Below are 19,878 nucleotides of genomic sequence, written 5' to 3'. Positions count from 1 at the left end.
TGGTGGTGCCTCTACACACTATGGAACAAAATATATCTGTCCCCACTAATTGATAATAAAACATTAGAGGAATAATTTACTGATAACCCTCTCTGTACATACATTACATATGTTTTACAAGCTTGTTCCAGTATGTCAGGTCAAAACATTCTGTGAGAGTTATTTACCTCAAACTAAGCATGCAATTCAGCCACAGCCTTTTACTTCCTCTGATGAATTATGTACTGTGCATGTTGCTCAGGACCTACTCACTTTACCCATGAGTATAAGAATAGCTAGCAAGGCTATGACAGCATATTTTGTGGCTATTATTATTGAGTTTTATACTCTTATTAAACTCTTTGCTGTATATACACATAGGGGTAATCACTTATTCCTAAGGGTTCAGATATGATTACATCCTCTATGCAGGTGTTTTTGCAAAAACCTTTAGGGAGCTGTACATATGAGCACATTCTTATGTGATCTACAGTGTACCCATTTAATATAATATGTGCAATTATATATTGTACTGAACATAATGACATATGGTGCCATTATAATTTATTAAAACTATCTGCGCTCTTAATACTTCTTTATAAGACAATAAAGTATTGTACTCCCATCATCGTGCAGGAGTTCTCTGTATTTTAGTACAACAGTGGAGATCCTTTAGAGATAAATTCTATTGGTATCTCTTTTACATCTATGTTATGTGTAATTTCTATCTATACACACAGGTTCTATCATGCAGTTACTGAACAATGATCATGAATAGTTTCATTAACAGTAGAGATCCTTTAGGGGCCCATTTATCAAGCTCCGTATAGAGCTTGAAGGGCCGTGTTTCTGGCGAGCCTTCAGATTTGCCAGAAACACCAGTTATGAAGCAGCGGTCTAAAGACCGCTGCTCCATAACCTGTCCGCCTGCTCTGAGGAGGCGGACAGACATCGCCGTAATTCAACCCGATCGAATATGATCAGGTTGATTGACACCCCCTGCTAGCGGCCGCGAATCTGCAGGGGGCGGCGTTGCACCAGCAGTTCACAAGAGCTGCTGGTGCAATGCTGAATGTGGAGAGCATATTCCTCTCCGCATTCAGCGATGTCTGTCGGACATGATCCGCTAATCGGATTATGTCAGACAGACACATAATAAATAGGCCCCTTAGAGTTAAGATCTATTGGTATCTCTTTTATACCTTTTGTATGAGCAATTTATATGTATACACATACATTTATCATTGCAGATACTGAACATCTACTGTGTAACGCCACATGACAGGCTAAATATGGGTGGATGCTTTAGTATATACATGTATACTGCATACTGATGCTTTTGTCATGTACAGATTTATAATCTTATGTATAAGTTTATATTTTTTTAGGATTCATCAGAAAAAAATATCTGGACTGATTCTTTTTGTCCTTCAAGAGATCGAGAGTTTTGTTCTCTTTGAAGCAGAGTCCTTTTTATTGATAAGTGGTCCTATTTCATGTTGCCAAAAAATCCTTCAGAGACGGTTGCCTTTTTAAAGGATTTGGAGGATATGGGAATAAGTAATCCCAGTAACAGAGTCACCTCAGGGTAAATGGTTTTATCCCAATCTTTTCATTGTCCAATGGGACTTACAGTCCTGTCCTAGATTTATCAGCCCTAAACACGTTTATCAGGCTTACCACTTCTATAATGGAAACATTCTGCACAATTTTACCCTTAATCCAAATGGGTCAGTTTATGGCTACTATAGACCTCAAGGATGCATAGCTGCGCATTTCTTTTACACAGGGATCACTTTCAGTTCCTGAGGTTTGCATATCTGCAAAACACTGCCAGTTTGCCAATCTGAGTTGGGCACAATCTTGGCGGTGATCAGAATTCAGGGCATTTCAGTTGCAACGTATCTGGACAACATACTAGTGCAAGTCTATTTCCTGTCACTAGCTATTGCTCATACTCTTAAGCTTCCTTCAAGACCATGGTTTCAAAATCAATGTACCCAAATGCTCATTATATCCTGCTATAAGGGTAGCATTTATAAGAGTCATAATAGACTCAATCCTTATACATCTAGTACCTGACGGAATTTTGCAAAACAAAGATTCAGAGTGTGTGTCTCTCCCTACAAAGGGCACCATTTCTATCAGTAACTGGAGGCGATGGGTCTTGTGGTAGCTGCTTCAGACGCAGTTCCTTTTGCCCCTCTTCACTTGGGACACCTTCAATTGTCAATGCTACATCCGTGGTCAAATAATTATCTACATATGGAACAAAAGATTGCTTTGGATTTCTCCGTCAGACAATCTTTTTCTGGGGACACAAAATCTTTCTTTGACCCTTGGGGCATCGTTCCCTCGTCAGTCTTGGTCTATTGTGTTGACGGACGCCAGTCTCTTGGGCTGGTGGGCGGTCTGGGTTTCTCAAAGAGCACAAGGATTTTGGTCTTCTCTAGTGGCAAGGTTACCAATAAACATTCTGAAACTTCAAGTGATTCTTCAGGCTCTTCAGTCCTGGCCACCATTAAAAAAAAAAGGGTTACCCATTTCCAATCGGACAATATCACGGTGGTGACCTTCATAAATCATCAAGGGAGGTACCCGCAGTTCACTGGCCTATGTCTTAGGCAGAGAGAAATCATTGCTACCTATCGGCAATTCACATACCAGGTGTGTACAACTGGGAGGTGGCTCATCTCAGCCATCAACCGGTCCATCCAAGAGAGTGGTCTCTCTATTAGGACATTTTCATTCCATTAGTGATCAAATGGGGCTTACAGGTCATGATGGCCTCTCTCTTAAATCACATGCTTGGATCAAACAGGAGTCAGCGTCAGTAGTATTAATTGCTCCATCCTTGCCCCGCAGGACATCGTATGCAGATCTAGTGCAGATGTCCTCATCTCCTAACGACGTGGAGGTTGAGTGCCTAATTTTGAGACATAGAGGTTTCTCAGATACGGTCATTGAATCTTTGATGCAGGCCAGAAAGCCTGTGACATAAAAATATTTAGCACAAGAATTGGAGGGCATATTTTGAGTGATGTTCTTCCAGAGGGTTTTCTTGGTATTCCTTTAGAATTCCTAGAATTCTTCAGTTTTTTACAGGATGACCTTGTCAAGGAGTTGTCTGCTAGTTTCATAAAAGTTCAAATTTCTGCTTTATCTGTTCTTTTTCATAGGAAGTTGGCTAAACTTCCTGATGTTCAGACTTTTGTCCAGACATTAGTTAGAATTAGACCAGTTGTGAAACCTATTTCTCCACCCTGGAATTTGAATCTAGGTCTCTCTGTAGTACAAGGTCTTCCTTTTGAACCAATGCATTTCATTGGTAGCTACTGTTATCCTGGAAAGTACTTTTCCTATTAGCAATCTCTACAGCAAGGAGAGTTTCTGAGTTGTCAACCTTGTCTTTTAATTCTCCATTTCTAATTATTCACAAGGATAAGGCTGTACTTTGTAATAAATATGATTTTCTTCCTAAGGTAGTTTCTACGGAAAATATCAATCAAGATATTGTTGTTCATTCATTGTGTCTAGATCCTGCTCTAAGGAGCGGCTATTACATAATCTTGATGTAGTTAGGGCTTTGAAATTCTATCTCCAATCTACTAAAGATTTCATACATACTTATAGTTTTTTTATTCACTACTCTGGGACTCATAATGGTTAGAAAGCTACTAAGGTAGTGTCTGCCTCTTGGCTCAAACAAGTGATTCACAAAGCTTACTTGGTGGTGGGAAAGTTGTCTCCTAAGCATATTACAGCTCTTTCTACAAGTGCAGTTGCAACGTCGTGGGCTTTTAAAAATGATGCGTCTTTGAAGCAGATTTGCAAAGCTGCAACATAGTCTTTTCTGCATACTTTTTCCAAATGTTATCACTTTGATGTTTTTGCTTCTTCACAAGCAGCTTTTAGCAGGAAAATCCTTCGGGCTGCAGTGTCAGCTAAATAGGAACTGCCAGAAAAATTGTCCCACCCTTTTTCGTATCATAGACCATCTGCTTGGGTATTAATTCCATATGTTATGGAGGACTGTGGGCAATCATCATGTTACGAAAAGAAAACAAAATGTATACTTACCTGATAAATTATTTTCTTTCTAAATGATGATGGTTTACAGACCCCGTCCGTTTCAATTTTTTGGCCAACAGTTCTAATGACACCTCTTCAGACCCTGCTTTGTCTTTCCTACCTAACTGTTTCCTATTCTCTACTTGGTTATACTTTAAACTAAGAGAGAGATGGGAGGGATTTTCAGCTCTGATATGGGTTCTTGACCTCCTCCTAGTAGCGGGAAATATATCCCATATGTTATGGAGGACTGTGGACCATCATCATTCCGAAAGAAAATAATTTATTAGGTAAGCATAAATTCTGTTTTTGTTTGATATTTTTATGTAATATTTATGTTTTGCACAGGTTATAATATACAATAAATCATGGCAAACAAAATTGTGATTATTTAAATGGAAATAAAGAAGAAAATCAGTATGTTTTAGTTATCAAGCTGGCTGTTAGTTATCAAGCTGGCTGGCATGTTCTCCATCCTGCACCCTCTCATTAATTTCTAGAACCAGCAACATGTCTCCCATTGATTTCGATAAGATTTTGGTTAGAATAGTGAAAGCTCCACCAGATCAAAACTTAGGGATAGATTTGATATAAGCTACTAAAATGGACTTGCTACAGTAATAAGCAGCTGCACCACTATACTTTTGTATAGGCTACATTTTAGTAAATGAATCACATTCAGTAACATAGTGACTGTTCCCTACTTACGAGTTACTAATATGTAACGGGTCCTTATGGCAGTAACAGGTAGGTTTTAGGAGGTTTACTGCCAAACAATATTACCTTGGTTTTTACAAAAGCACTAGACTGATTTAGATGTCATGAGAACAGTAAAATGAATGATGAAATGCTAATTTAATTATAATATTTAATTTAAATAGTTAAACAATGACATTATTTTAATTGATTAAAAAAAATATTTAATGCAACATATTTTTAAATATATTTTTATTACATAATTCTTTTTACATTTATTTATATATTTTCTAAGTAAATATAATTATTATTATCATCAGTTAGTTGTAGAGCGCCAACAGATTCTGCAGCACTATAAACATAGGTCTAATATGCAAGTTTGCATTTATGGAAGACGAATGGGTAGAGTGCCCTGCTAAGAGTTGAACTGTTATAAATCAGCTCTCATGAATGTGATCTACAAAACAGCTGGGCTCATAGGCCTACATACTAAGGGGGCTCAGGGGATGAAAAAGAAGAAGATGAACTGAGCAAAGTAAATGTTAGTGCATATTGTATGCATCGCTGAATAGTAGAGTCTTTATGGAGTGCTTGAAATTTTTAAAATGCAGCATGGTAGAGTTCCACAAGATAGTGGCCAATGTGGATAAGTCCTGTAGACAAGAATGTGAAGAGGTAACAAGAGAGGAGGAGAGGAGGTCATGAGCAGAGCAAAGGGGACAGGAGGGAAAGTATCTGGAGGCAAGGTCTGAGATATAGGGGAGCAGGGTTATTCAAAAGTCAAAGTCAGGATTTTGTGTTTCTTTCTGGAGGTTAGAGGAAGTCAGTAAAGAAATTGGCAGAGAGGTGCAGCAGATGAGGAGCGATGTGTCAGGAAGATCAGCCTGGCAGAGGCATTCATTATGGATTGTAAAGGAGATAGACGGCAGCTAGGAAGACCAGAGAGTTGCAATAGTCAAGGCAGGAAATGATGAGAGAATGTATTAAAATATTAGTTGTGTCTTGTGTGAGGAAGTGGCAAATTATGGAGATGTTTTAAGGTGTAAACGGCAGGAACACTGGATGTGGGGAGTTAAAAAAAGAGCAGAGTGAAGTGTGACCCCAAGACATCAGGCATATATATATATATATATACTGTATATCATCTGGGGGATGGTTGGCTTGAGGGCGCTTTTGGATCCGATTACTTCCCCCAGAAGCAGGATGCTGGTTGGAATTTAAAGGGACATCCCAGTCAAAATTTAAATGCACGAAGATGAATGACATTGTTGAATAGAAACATATTTACAATATACCTATATTGGCAAAAATGATAAAAGTAAAAGTTATCACTGTTTAAGTGATAGCAATTTTCTCTGCACATGCATGTAAAGCATAACTAGATGTTGTCAGTTCACTAGCATTTTAAATACTGCAGCAGCACAGATCACAAGTGGGGGCTTGTATTATATTAGCAATTAACACATTGGGGCTGTTTCCGCGTGAGCGTACAGGCTCACCTGAAACAGCTGCTCCTTAACTGTTCCGCTGCCTCTGAAGCTGCAGGCCTAAATCTGCCTGATCCTATACGATTGGGCTGATTGACACTCCCTGCTAGCGGTCGATTGGCCGTGAATCTGCAAGAGGCAACATTGCACAAGCAGTTCACCAGAACTGCTTGTGCAATGATAAATGCAGACAGCGTATGCTGTTGGCATTCAGCGATGTCTGTCAGACATGATACGCTATAGCGTATCATGTCGGACAGACATTGATAAATCGGCCCCATTGAGTCATTACCAGATGATACAAGCAACTTAGCCTCTATGAGAAAGTGCTGTTTTTAAAATGCTGGTGCACGGTGCATTCTTAAATATACTCTTGAAACAGCTATAGCTTTTTCTAGAAGCATTTTTGCTAATACATAATAAAATAATGTATATTACAAACTTGCTTCTATTTAAAAGTGAATTACACCTGTGTCCATTCCAATTTTGGCTGGAATATCCCTTTATGGGAACTGGGTGTCTGTAAGTATTTAAATCCCTTATAGAGACATTACAGCCAAAATAGCAATCCACATGGATGCATTTCCGTTTTGAATAGATACATTTGTGTAATATATGTGTATTAGCAAAAATGCTTTTAATTAAAGCTACAGCTGTTTCAAAAGTGTATTTAAGTATGCGCCGTGCACCAGCATTTTAAGCACAGCACTAGCTCAGAGAGCCTAGGGTGCTTGTATCATCTGGTAATGACTCAATTTGTTAATTACTGACATGATACAAGTGCCACTAGTGCTCTGAGCAGCTGCAATATTTAAAATGATGGTGCAGTAAGAATATCTAGATGTACTTCACATGCACGTGAAGAGAAAAAGAAGTTAGAAGCATTTTTGCAAATACATGTATATTGCAAATGTGTTTCTATTCAAAAATGTAATTCATCCATGTGCATTTAAATTTTGACCGGAATATCCCTTTAATCTCAGCTCCCCTAAAGGGACAATAATGTCAGAACTAAACATTCATGATTCAGATAGAGCATGCAATTTTAAACAACTTTTTAATTTAATTTTTATAATCAAATTTCCTTTGTTCTCATGGTATCCTTTATTGATAAGTCAACCTAGGTAGGCTGATAGGAGCTTAGGAGCATGCACATGTCTTTAGTAGCCTATAGCAGCAGAGTTTGCAACTATGTATAACATTGCTATAAACAATGTTGAAACACTGATGCCAGATGGCTAAAGACACACTCATGAGATTACCTAGAATTAGTCTTTAACAAATTATACCAAGTGAACAAAGAAAAAATGATAATAGAAGTAAATTGGAAAGTTATTTAAAATGCAATGCTTTATCTATTGCTTTTACATTTAATTTTTATTCCACTGTCCCTTTAAGACCCAAGACCCACAATTTGAAAGGCAATCACCGGCTCTTTTACATGGTGGTGTCTTTGGGGTATAAGTTTAAGCATACATTTAAAAAATAAAACTAAAACTACAGGGGGTCTGTAGGCACGTATAACGAGCTATCAAAAAGGCCAAGACCCCCATGACACCTTCTTTTAAAGTGCAGAAGCCCCTCTTTAAAATAAAGTTCCTATGTAAGTTTTAGCAGCTAGGTGATCACTGCGGTAACAGTGATATCCTGATGTGAATAAATGTGCATCTATTTGACTAGAGACTCATGGGAGTCCCTATGTGCAGATCAAAGTTACATAAGTATACCGAAAGTCATTTATTTATATGATGATAACCTTTCTTTCCCTAGTTTAAAAAGTTTACAAAAACACACAAACACACACTATTTTTCAAGCTTGTTTGGTAAAAATATATATTTTTTTCACCCTTATGTTGTACAGTTCTACGTGTCATGCCATATACATAAAACAATAGTATAGTTTGACTCTGGTCTGAAAAAAAACTTTATATATAATATCCATGGGTTAAACACTGAAAACAACCTACAGTAGGGCTTTAATGTGAGCCCCATCTAAAATCTCCAAAACAGCCCGGCACTGGAGTGAAAATGGCTCAGCAGGTAAAAGGTAAAAATAAAGGAGTAAACATATTTTACTAGAGTGCCTATATAATGAAGAGGACTCAACATCTGATCAACACCCCTTATAATAGTGCTCAAACATATTTAGCACAGTCTTGCCTCAAATACAACATCGTAATGATTTAAAATCTTATAGAGCTAAGTATGATTTATCAGATCTTAAAAAAATCAAATACGAGATGATAAACTGAAGATTACAATTGGAAATGCCCAAACTCAAAATAACCAGGGTGGTGGGATTATATAGTATCTATATATCTGTGTCTGTACAATATATTAGTCAAGTAGATGCACATACAGATATTTGCGTGTTACACTTTTTCTCAAATATATTCGGTGCCAAAATTAGCCGAATGCCACAGACCTGACAGAAGGAATAACGAAGACTGAAATAATGCACATGCCTACAATATATACAGTAGTAGCATGTCCTAAGTGATAAAGTGTAAAGTGAATACCAAAAGGGGCATCTCACAAATCAGTGGGAACAATCACTTTGCTGGTTCTTGCAAAGTTTACCAAATTAATTGAATTATTCCACACACAATTTACATTTCTTGATTCCAATTTTTTTTGCCCAGTCTATCATTGCTTTAAGTGTCTTTCTATTTTACTAAAGTGCAGGTAAAAAAATATATTTGCTCCTTGACAATTATTATTTCTGCTATAATTGTGTATTTCTGTTCCCATTATATCATGTTGCATCACATTTTATTTCTAGCTTTTTAAGTCTATCTCTTTCACAGCACCTAAATGCTTTCTTTACTCTGCTATTCTAGGCGTATGTTTCCCAGCTACAAGGTGAAGGTTACTGGACTCAATCCAAAAACCAAGTACATCCTCCTCATGGACATTGTGCCTGCAGATGACCATAGATACAAGTTTGCTGATAACAAGTGGTAGGCATCATTAAAAGTCAATTAGAAATAAATATCAAAGCATCCTCTGTACACTGTTGGCTGTTTGTCTAAATATAAACCATGGATTTAATTTAAGTTCTAAAAATGCTTCTGTTTTGGCATCAAATTGGAGGCTTATTAGTATTGTATTGTTTGTGTTGATATAAAAAAAACAACTTTATTTGGATTTGTATGTGCAGGGCAGGCAATGATACATATAACTGATTCATATTACATCTTGTTCTACTTACCGTGGGCGTTGTGAACATAAACCACAGTTTAAATATGTTCTGTTGGCCAAAAAGCTTGTTTTTAGAATGAAAGGGATGTTGACTGGTGTTAAAAATTATGTTGAAAATTGTTTGCTGTATTACATTCATTTTATAATGGGAATCAAACTGTTAGAGATTACTGAGAACATATCGAGCAGAGCAGAAATGAATGCCTATAGCACTTGAATACAGTATAAATCCCACTACATGGACTAAATACTAAAATAAGTAATGGATAGAAGTTTGGGATAAATCAAAAGAGCATAAGAGGAAAGGGGGATAAAAAGACTATGAGATAATACCAAACAGTGACAAACGGGGGGTACACATTTTGGTAGATTGCCAATAAATGTGTTAACATTTACTGAGGAAATGAAGAGAGTATGAGGGGTGGGGTATTGTGAGTTTTATAAAAGGTATGTTTAGTGTAATGGGAAAACAAAGAGCTGTGCTGTACTCCAAATGCACCAATAAGAGGGAAAAAAAATGATGTGGTTTGAGGCTGGAGTGTTACACTGGGTGAATTTTTTGAGAAATTTTTTTTCTGGAAGCAGCAGGAGATCTACATGACAGACTGATTTTACCAGTGGAAGGCAACAAACTATATCATCAGATTTAATATGGTTCTGACTCAATAATTTGTGCAGGTTTAAATGTGATGTATAAATAAAATGCTGTTGCTGATTTAGATTTAATCCTAACTATAAATATAGAATCATTTGGAGTTTTAATTTTTACTTACCAAATGCTAATTTTTGACATGTGTAAAGATTTACAATTTCTCATATTCAAAGAAAACCAGAATGAGGCTGTGTGTCCCTGTTGTGTTAACGGGGTAAGGAGAACAAGCATTTTTGTCATGCATATGAAAGAAGTTACACATGTTAACATATATTAAGTTAAATAAAAGCTATTTCATTTAGCTTAATTTAATTTTAAGATCGCAGGAACTTCATATTTTATGCTGCAGTATCCATGCTCTTTGGCTGATAGAGCAAACTCCTCCAACAAGGTCATGCAAAGTCATGAGAGTAGAATTCATGAGGACAGAGACACCTTTTTCTGTAACATATATTTTTTTAAAGTAAATAAAAGAAGCAGTTAAAACCCAATTTTCAAAAACTGCATGGAAAGAAAGATACCCATGTCTTAAGCTAAAATATGTTTTTGTAAAAAGTTTTGAGGGACCTTGCAGTACTCATGAGACTTCTTAGATAATCACAGGAGACCATAGAGCTTTAGAGAATTGGGTCCTAAGTGCCTGACGGATCAGTAACTCGGCATGGAAAGAAATATGCAAAAACATTCAGTTATTATTTTGCCTGCTTGTACTTTAACGTTTACTCTATCTTTTGCGCTAGAGTGTGGCATACATCTACGTGATCATGACAACACACACTGCAACCATTTACACAGAGATTGCTTGATCGGTGAAGGAACTGATTTATATTTAAGAATAACTGTCTATGGCACAGGAGATAGGGATTTTCAATGCTTATGTCCCTGAACAGTAAAGATTTGAATAACAAAATGCTTTTAAAGAATATTTGGCTAGATTACAAGTGGCGAGTCAAAGATAGTGCACAATTTAGCAATATCACACCTGAGTTAACTTACGCTCATATTACAAGGTAAAAGTAAATGCGCACTGCCGAGCACAGAGTTAGGGCTTAAAAAAAGTTGCACCAAAAACAACGTAAAAACATTAAAATAAACTGTTACACTCATATATACACTGATAAAAATGATTCTTATAAATATTAATAAAAGAAAGTTCAAAGTTATATGGTTCAAAGTTATATGGTATATAGCAAGGTGTATATATATATATATATATATATATATATATATATATATATATATCAGTGTTCTCCACAGAAAATTTTGCCAGTTGGGTGGCATTTTAAAGGGGCAGTAAACTTACAAACTAATGTTTGATAATTCTGCACATAGTGCAGAATTATATAACATTAGGTTAATGGCAGATTTATACATTAAAGGATTGCAGAGAATTTTTATTTAGAAGTTCATTTTTCAAGAACGCCGCTCCTTGCTCTACTGAGCAGGTCTGGCTTTTCCTCAGCACATTGCGGCAACACTGTCTAGTCACAGCCTGCCCATTCGCGCCATTAAACTGAATGTAGCTCGCTCCCGCTCTGGTCTAGTAGAAGCTGCAAGCTACATTCAGTTTAATGGCGTGACTGGGCACACTGTGACTAGACAGTGTTGCTGTGGTGCGCTGAGGAAAACCCAGACTCGCTCAGTAGAGCAAGGAGCAGCGTTCTGGAAAAAAAACCTTTAAATAAAAATTCTCTGCAATCCTTTAATGTATAAATCTGCCATTAAGCTAATGTTATATAATTCTGCACTATGTACAGAATTATATAACATTAGTTTGTAAGTTTACTGCCCCTTTAAAGAAGCTGGGTGGGGACAGTGTAATGTTTTCTAATATTATATCATTTTCAGCTAGCCAAAGCACAAATTAATTGCATAATTTTATATAAATGTATTGAATGATTATGTGTGCAACAAAAATTTAAAATTTTTAATACTGGCTAATTTTAGCTTAATAATCATTTAGGGCTAGATTACAAGTGGAGCACTAACAATTATGAATAAACGAAAAGGGGTTTATTACAGGTGTTTGCACATGTCAGGTTTTCACTTGAGCGCAATTGAAGTAAACATGCATCAAGTATTCTGGTTAACTTTCGCAAAACAAAAAAGTGTCACAAAACACCTAAAAAATACATTACAAAGTACAGTTACACCCATAATAACACCATTTAATAAAAATTATTAACAAAGATTATTGCACAAAAAAAGATGTAAGTGCTCAAAAATATGAGGTCTCAGGTGTTAGAGGAAAAAAAAGGCAGGCAAAGTCCTTTAACATAAACAAACATACATAAACATGTCTAAATATGTATATGTAATATATAATGTGTGTATATATATATATATATATATATATATATATATACTGTATATACATATATTTATTTATTGATATGTGTGTTCATATGTATTTATATGTATTTACAGACATATATACAGATATAAACACAGAAATACACACATATAGACATATATATATATGTGTGTGTGTGCATACCTATATATAAAAAAAAACCTAGCCTACACTAAACTGCCAATAGCCCTTAAAAGGGCCTTTCTGCGGGGCATTGCCCCAAAGAAATCAGCTCTTTTGCCTGTAAGAAAAATACAAGCAACCCCCCAACAGTAAAACCCACCACCCACACAACCCCCCCCCCCCAAAAAAAATAAACTACCTAAAAAAACCTAAGCTCCCGAAAGGGCATTTGGATGGGCATTGCCCTTAAAAAGGCATTTAGCTCTTTTTCTGTGCCCAAAACCCTAATCTAAAAATAAAACCCACCTAATAAACCCTTAATAAAACCTAACACTAACCCCCGAAGATCCACTTACAGTTTTTGAAGGCCGGACATCCATCCTCAACCAGCCGGGAGAAGTCTTCTTCCAAGCGGGCAGAAGTCCTCAACAAAGTCGGGAGAAGTGTTCATCCAGGCGGCAAGAAGTCATCCTCAAGGCGGGCGGAAGAGGATGCTCTGCACCGGATGTCTTGAAGATGGAGCCGATCCGCGTCGGAAGGATGAAGATAGAAGATGCCGTCTGGATGAAGACTTCTGCCCGCCTTGAGGACGACTTCTTGCCGCTTGGATGAAGACTTCTCCCGGCTTCGTTGAGGACTTCTGCCCGCTTGGATGAAGACTTCTCCCGGCTGGATGAGGATGGATGTCTGGTCTTCAAAAACTGTAAGTGGATCTTCGGGGGTTAGTGTTAGGTTTTATTAAGGGTTTATTGGGTGGGTTTTATTTTTAGATTAGGGTTTTGGGCACAGAAAAAAGAGCTAAATGCCCTTTTAAGGGCAATTCCCATCCAAATGCCCTTTTCAGGGCAATGGCGAGCTTAGGTTTTTTAGGTAGTTTTTTGGGGGGGTTGGTTGTGTGGGTAGTGGGTTTTACTGTTCGGGGGTTGTTTGTATTTTTTTTTTTTACAGGTAAAAGAGATGATTTCTTTGGGGCAATGCCCCGCAAAAGACCCTTTTAAGTGCTATTGGCAGTTTAGTGTAGGCTAGGGGTTTTTTATTTTGGGGGGGGGGGCTTTTTATTTTGATAGAGCTATTAGATTAGGTATAATTAGTTTAAATATTTAATCATTTCTGTTTTATTCTGTGTAATATAGTGTTTTTTTTTGTAATTTAGTTAATTGTATTAAATTAATGTAATTTATTTAATTTTAGTGTAATGTTAGGTGTTAGTGTAACTCAGGTTAGGTTTTATTTTACAGGTAAATTTGTATTTATTTTAACTAGATAGTTAGTAAATAGTTAACAACTATTTACTAACTAGTCTACCTAGTTAAAATAAATAAAAACTTAGCTGTGAAATAAAAATAAAAGCTAGGATAGCTACAATGTAACTATTAGTTATATTGTAGCTAGCTTAGGGTTTATTTTACAGGTAAGTATTTAGTTTTAAATAGGAATTATTTAGGTAATGATAGTAATTTTTATTTAAATTTATTTTAATTATATTAAAGTTAGGGGTGTTAGGGTTAGACTTAGGTTTAGGAGTTAATATATTTATTTAGTGTTAGTGATGTGGGAGGCCATAGATTTAGGGGTTAATAACTTTAGTATAGTGGCGGCGGCGACGTTGGGGGAGGTAGATTAGGGGTTAATAAATTTATGTAGGTGGCAACGACATTGGGGGCAGCAGATTAGGGGTCAATAATATTTAACTAGTGTTTGCGATGCGGGAGGGTGGCGGTTTAGGGCTTAATATGTTTATTATAGTGGCGGCGATGTCCGGAGCGGCAGATTAGGGGTTAATAATTTTATTTTATTGTTTGCGATGCAGGAGGGCCTCGGTTTAGGGGTTAATAGGTAGTTTATGGGTGTTAGTGTACTTTGTAATAATTTAGTTATGAGTTTTATGCTACAGCTTTGTAGCGCAAAACCCATAACTACTGACTTTAGATTGAGGTACGAATCTTGTCGATATGGGCTGTACCGCTCACTTTTTGGCCTCCCAGGCAAAACTCATAATACCGGCGCTATGGAAGTCCCATTGAAAAAGGACTTTTTGAAAGGTGTGGTTGTTATGTTGCATTACGGCCAAAAAGGTGTGCGGTACAGCTATACCTACAAGACTCGTAATAGCAGCGGTAGTGAAAAAGCAGCGTTATACGCCATAACGCAAAACTCGTAATCTGACCGAAAGAGAATTATGTAAGACTCCACTAACTTTAAAATGCAGATTTAAAGTGAATGTAAATTTTGATGCTAAAGTGCCCGTTTTTTAAAAATTTGATTAAAAACAGGGGCACTTTAATGCATCAAAATTTACATTTCACTCCTGTTCTGAAAAAAAAACTTACCTTTTAATCTTGACAGCAGCTCCAGCTTCCTCCACCCGTCGCAAAGCCTCTTCCTGGGTCTAAAATGAGGAATCCGGCTTCCTCCAATCATGGCATTGAATCAGACACTGATTCCCCTGGGGGGGAATCCATGATTGGAGGATGACCTATCCATCATTTCTGACATCAGAAATGGCTTGCGACGACCGGGGGAAGCTGGAGCTGCTGTCAAGTTTAAAAGGTAAGTTTTTTGTCACAACAGGAGTGAAATGAAAATTTTGATGAATTAAAGTGCACCTGTTTTCTCTTGTAAGATGTATCGAGTCCACAGATTCATCCTTTACTTGTGGGATATTCTCCTTCCCAACAGGAAGTGGCAAAGAGAGCACACAGCAGAGCTGTCCATATAGCTCCCCCTCTAGCTCCACCCCCCAGTCATTCTCTTTGCCGGCTCTAAGCAATCGGAAGGGTAAAGTGAATGTGGTGTTTGAATTGTAGTTTTTATTTTCTACAAGCAACCGGTGTGTACTATTTACTCTCTAGCAGAAGGGAGATGAAGATTTCTGCAGGGAGGAAGATGATTTTAGCATGTTGTAACTAAAATCCACTGCTGTTCTCACACAGGACTGAGGTGTACAAGAGAACTTCAGTTGGGGGGAACGGTTTGCAGGTTAGGCTGCAATAAGGTATGTTCAGTCATTTATTTCTGGACAAGACTGTGATAATGCTAGAAAAGACTGTTAATATCCCCATGAGGTAAGGGTAAGCTGTATTCAGAGACTAAGTATGGAATTTCAAGCTTACATAAGAGGGCTGGTTTATGCTGGTTGACACTACTTCAGGGCAAACGGTTTTTATTGAAAAATTCATTTTTTGAGACACTTTGAAGGTTCCTTTGGGTTTCTTTCAGGGGTTGTTACCCACATGGCTATTACTAAAACACTTAGGAGTGTTTCTTTAGGCCTCACAAGCACCGGAGTGAGGTTGGAGGGGCCTAATTTCGCGCCTCAGATGCACAGTTATTTTGACTAGAAGTTCAGGCTGTTTCACATGGAGGGTCCTGCTGCAGTTTGAGGGCCTATAAGAAGCTTTTTCCCCACAAATCTGGTTCCTAAGGGCAGGTAGGGCCACAGCAGTGCTGTGGCAAGGTGCTGTAGTTTCTTTAACCGTTTTTTTGGCTTAGTGTCGATCCGGTTTGGGCATTAAGGGATTAATTGTTTTTATTGCTAGTGGTGCAATCTTACTAATGCTTTAGGTACATACTGTAAAAATTTCGAAAAGTTTGCTGCATTTTTTCACTGTTTTGCAAAATTGTGTGCCTTTTTTATCTCTTAAAGACACAGTAACGTTTTTTTCAAAGTGTGTTTTTACTTGATTAAAGTGATTTCCAAGCCTGTTTGTATTACTACTAGTCTGTTAAACATGTCTGACACCAAGGAAAATCTTTGTTCAATGTGTTTAGAAGCCATGGTGGAACCCCCTCTCAGAATGTGTCCCACTTGTACTGATATGTCTATACACTTTAAAGAACATATTGTTACACTTGAAAATGTGGCCCAAGATGATTCTCAGACAGAAGGTAACGAGGTTAGCCCGTCAACCTCTCCCCAAGTGTCACAACCAGTTACGCCCGCTCAAGCGACGCCTAGCACCTCTAGTGCGTCTAACTCTTTTACCTTGCAAGACTTGGCGGCAGTTATGAATAATACCCTCTCAGTGTTTTTATCTAAACTGCCCGTGTTACCTGCAAAGCGTGATAGCTCTGTTTTAAGAACAGATAATGAGCATTCTGACGCTTTAGTAGCCGTATCCGATATACCCTCACAACACTCTGAAATGGGGGCGAGGGATGTGCTGTCTGAGGGAGAAATATCCGATTCAGGAAAGGTTTCTCCTCAGACAGATTCAGATACGTTGGCTTTTAAATTTAAACTAGAACACCTCCGCTTATTGCTCAGGGAGGTATTAGTTACTCTGGATGACTGCGACCCTATGGTGGTTCCAGAGAAATTGTGTAAAATGGACAAGTACCTAGAAGTTCCTGTTTACACTGATGTGTTCCCAGTCCCTAAGAGGATTGCGGATATTGTTACTAGGGAGTGGGATAGACCAGGTATTCCCTTCGTTCCCCCTCCTGTTTTTAAGAAGATGTTCCCCATATCTAACCCCATGCGGGACTCGTGGCAGACGGTCCCTAAGGTGGAGGGGGCTGTTTCTTCACTTGCTAAACGCACAACTATACCAATTGAAGACAGTTGTGCTTTTAAAGACCCTATGGATAAAACATTAGAGGCTTTACTTAAGAAAATCTTTGTTCAACAAGGTTTTCTTCTCCAACCTATTGCCTGCATTGTTCCTGTAACCACTGCAGCTGCTTTCTGGTTCGAGGCGCTGGAAGATGCACTCCAGACGGAGACCTCATATGAGGACATTATGGACAGAATTAAGGCTCTTAAGCTGGCTAATTCTTTTATCACAGATGCCGCTTTCCAACTAGCTAAGTTAGCGGCAAAGAATTCAGGTTTCGCCATTTTGGCGCGCAGGGCGCTATGGCTAAAGTCCTGGTCGGCCGATGTGTCGTCAAAATCCAAACTATTGAACATCCCTTTCAAAGGAAAGACCCTCTTCGGGCCTGAATTGAAAGAGATTATTTCAGAAATCACTGGGGGAAAAGGCCATGCTCTCCCCCAGGACAAGTCCTTCAAGAAAAAGAACAAGCAAAATAATTTTCGTTCCTTTCGGAATTTCAGGAGCGGTCTCGCTTCATCCTCCCTTCTGCAAAGCAAGAGGGTAATGCTTCACAACCCAGGGCAGCCTGGAAACCTTACCAGGGCTGGAACAAGGGTAAACAGGCCAAGAAGCCTGCAGCTGCCTCCAAGACAGCATGATGGGGACCGGATCTAGTAGGGGGCAGACTCTCTCTCTTCGCTCAGGCCTGGGCAAGAGATGTACACGATCCCTGGGCCTTAGAGATTGTATCCCAGGGATATCTTCTAGAATTCAAGGACTCCCCTCCAAAGGGAAGGTTCCACATTTCTCGTCTGTCTTCAGACCAGACAAAGAAAGAGGCGTTCTTACGCTGTGTAGAAGACCTACATGGGAGTGATCCACCCAGTTCCAATTGCGGAACAAGGGCTGGGTTTTTACTCAAACCTGTTTGTGGTTCCAAAGAAAGAAGGAACTTTCAGACCAATCCTGGATCTCAAAATTCTAAACAAATTCCTCAGAGTCCCATCATTCAAGATGGAGACCATTCGGACAATCTTACCAATGATCCAGGAGGGTTAATATATGACCACCGTGGATTTAAAGGATGCGTATCTACACATTCCTATCCACAAAGATCATCACCAGTTTCTCTGGTTCGTCTTTCTGGACAGGCATTACCAGTTTGTGGCTCTTCCTTTTGGGTTGGCCACTGCTCCCAGAATTTTCACAAAGGTGCTAGGGTCCCTCCTGGCGGTTCTAAGACCGCGGGGCAAAGCAGTGGCGCCTTATCTAGACGACATCTTAATTCAGGCGTCAACTTTCCAAAGAGCCAAGTCTCACACGGAAATCGTATTGGCCTTTCTGAGGTCTCACGGGTGGAAGGTGAACATCAAAAAGAGTTCTCTCTCCCCCCTCAAAAGAGTTTCCTTCCTAGGAACTCTCATAGACTCGGTAGATATGAAAATATTTCTGATGGAGGTCAGAAAGTTAAAACTCTTAACCACTTGCCGAGTCCTTCATTCCATTCCTCGGCCATATGTAGCTCAGTGCATGGAGACAATCGGACTAATGGTAGCGGCAATGGACATAGTCCCTTTTGCACGGATACACCTCAGACCACTGCAACTATGCATGCTCAAACAGTGGAATGGGGATTATGCAGATTTGTCTTCTCAAATACAGCTGGACCAGGGGACCAGAGATTCTCTTCTCTGGTGGTTGTCTCAGGATCACCTGTCTCAGGGAATGTGTTTCCGCAGACCAGAGTGGATCATCGTAACGACGACGCCAGTCTGTTGGGCTGGGGTGCAGTCTGGGACTCCCTGAAAGCTCAGGGCTTATGGTCTCGGGAAGAGGCTCTTCTCCCGATAAACATTCTAGAACTGAGGGCGATATTCAACGCGCTTCAGGCATGGCCTCAGCTAGCTGCGGCCAAATTCATCAGATTTCAGTCGGACAACATCACGACTGTAGCTTACGTCAATCATCAAGGGGGAACAAGGAGTTCCCTAGCAATGACGGAGGTAACCAAAATAATCAGGTGGGTGGAGGATCACTCCTGCCATCTCTCAGCAATTCACATCCCAGGAGTAGACAACTGGGAGGTGGATTTTCTAAGTCGTCAGACTTTTCACCCGGGGGAGTGGGAACTCCACCCGAAAGTATTTGCCCAGCTGACTCCAGAATTGGATCTGATGGCGTCCCGTCAGAACACCAAACTTCCTCTTTACGGGTCCAGGTCCCGGGATCCCCAGGCGGTACTGATAGATGCTCTAGCAGCGCCTTGGTCCTTCAATCTGGCCTATGTTTTTCCACCTTTTCCTCTCCTCCCTCGTCTGGTTGCCAGAATCAAGCAGGAGAGGGCTTCGGTGGTTCTGATAGCGCCTGCGTGGCCACGCAGGACCTGGTATGCAGACCTAGTGGACATTTCATCTGTCCGACCATGGACACTACCAGTGAGGCAGGACCTTCTAATTCAAGGTCCTTTCAAGCATCCAAATCTAATTTCTCTGCGTCTGACTGCCTGGAGATTGAACGCCTAATTCTATCAAAGCGTGGTCTCTCTGAGTCGGTTATTGATAGCCTGTCACCAGGAAAATCTACCATAAGATTTGAAAATATCTTTTTTGGTGTGAATCCAAAGGTTACTCATGGAGTAAGATTAGGATTCCCAGGATATTGTCTTTTCTCCAAGAAGGATTGGAGAAAGGATTATCAGCTAGTTCCTTAAAAGGACAGATATCTGCTTTGTCTATTCTTTTACACAAACGTCTGGCAGAGGTACCAGACGTTCAAACA

The 19,878-nt window shown here is 39.0% G+C and overlaps 1 protein-coding gene across 1 annotated transcript in view; it reads left to right on the top strand.

Annotated features, from left to right (window-relative positions):
• The window catches only part of TBX5 (T-box transcription factor 5), a 212,320-nt gene that overhangs the window by 25,134 nt on the left and 167,308 nt on the right, over positions 1–19,878 (top strand). Inside the window, exon 3 of the mRNA XM_053702156.1 lies at positions 9,074–9,193. Within this exon, the coding sequence (XP_053558131.1) occupies positions 9,074–9,193 (120 nt within the window). The remainder of the gene's footprint in view (positions 1–9,073; positions 9,194–19,878) is intronic.

Source organism: Bombina bombina, chromosome 2 (assembly GCF_027579735.1).
Source record: "Bombina bombina isolate aBomBom1 chromosome 2, aBomBom1.pri, whole genome shotgun sequence".
NCBI lineage: Eukaryota > Metazoa > Chordata > Amphibia > Anura > Bombinatoridae > Bombina > Bombina bombina.
Note: the sequence above shows the minus strand (reverse complement) of the source record. Positions and strands in the feature narration are given on the sequence as shown.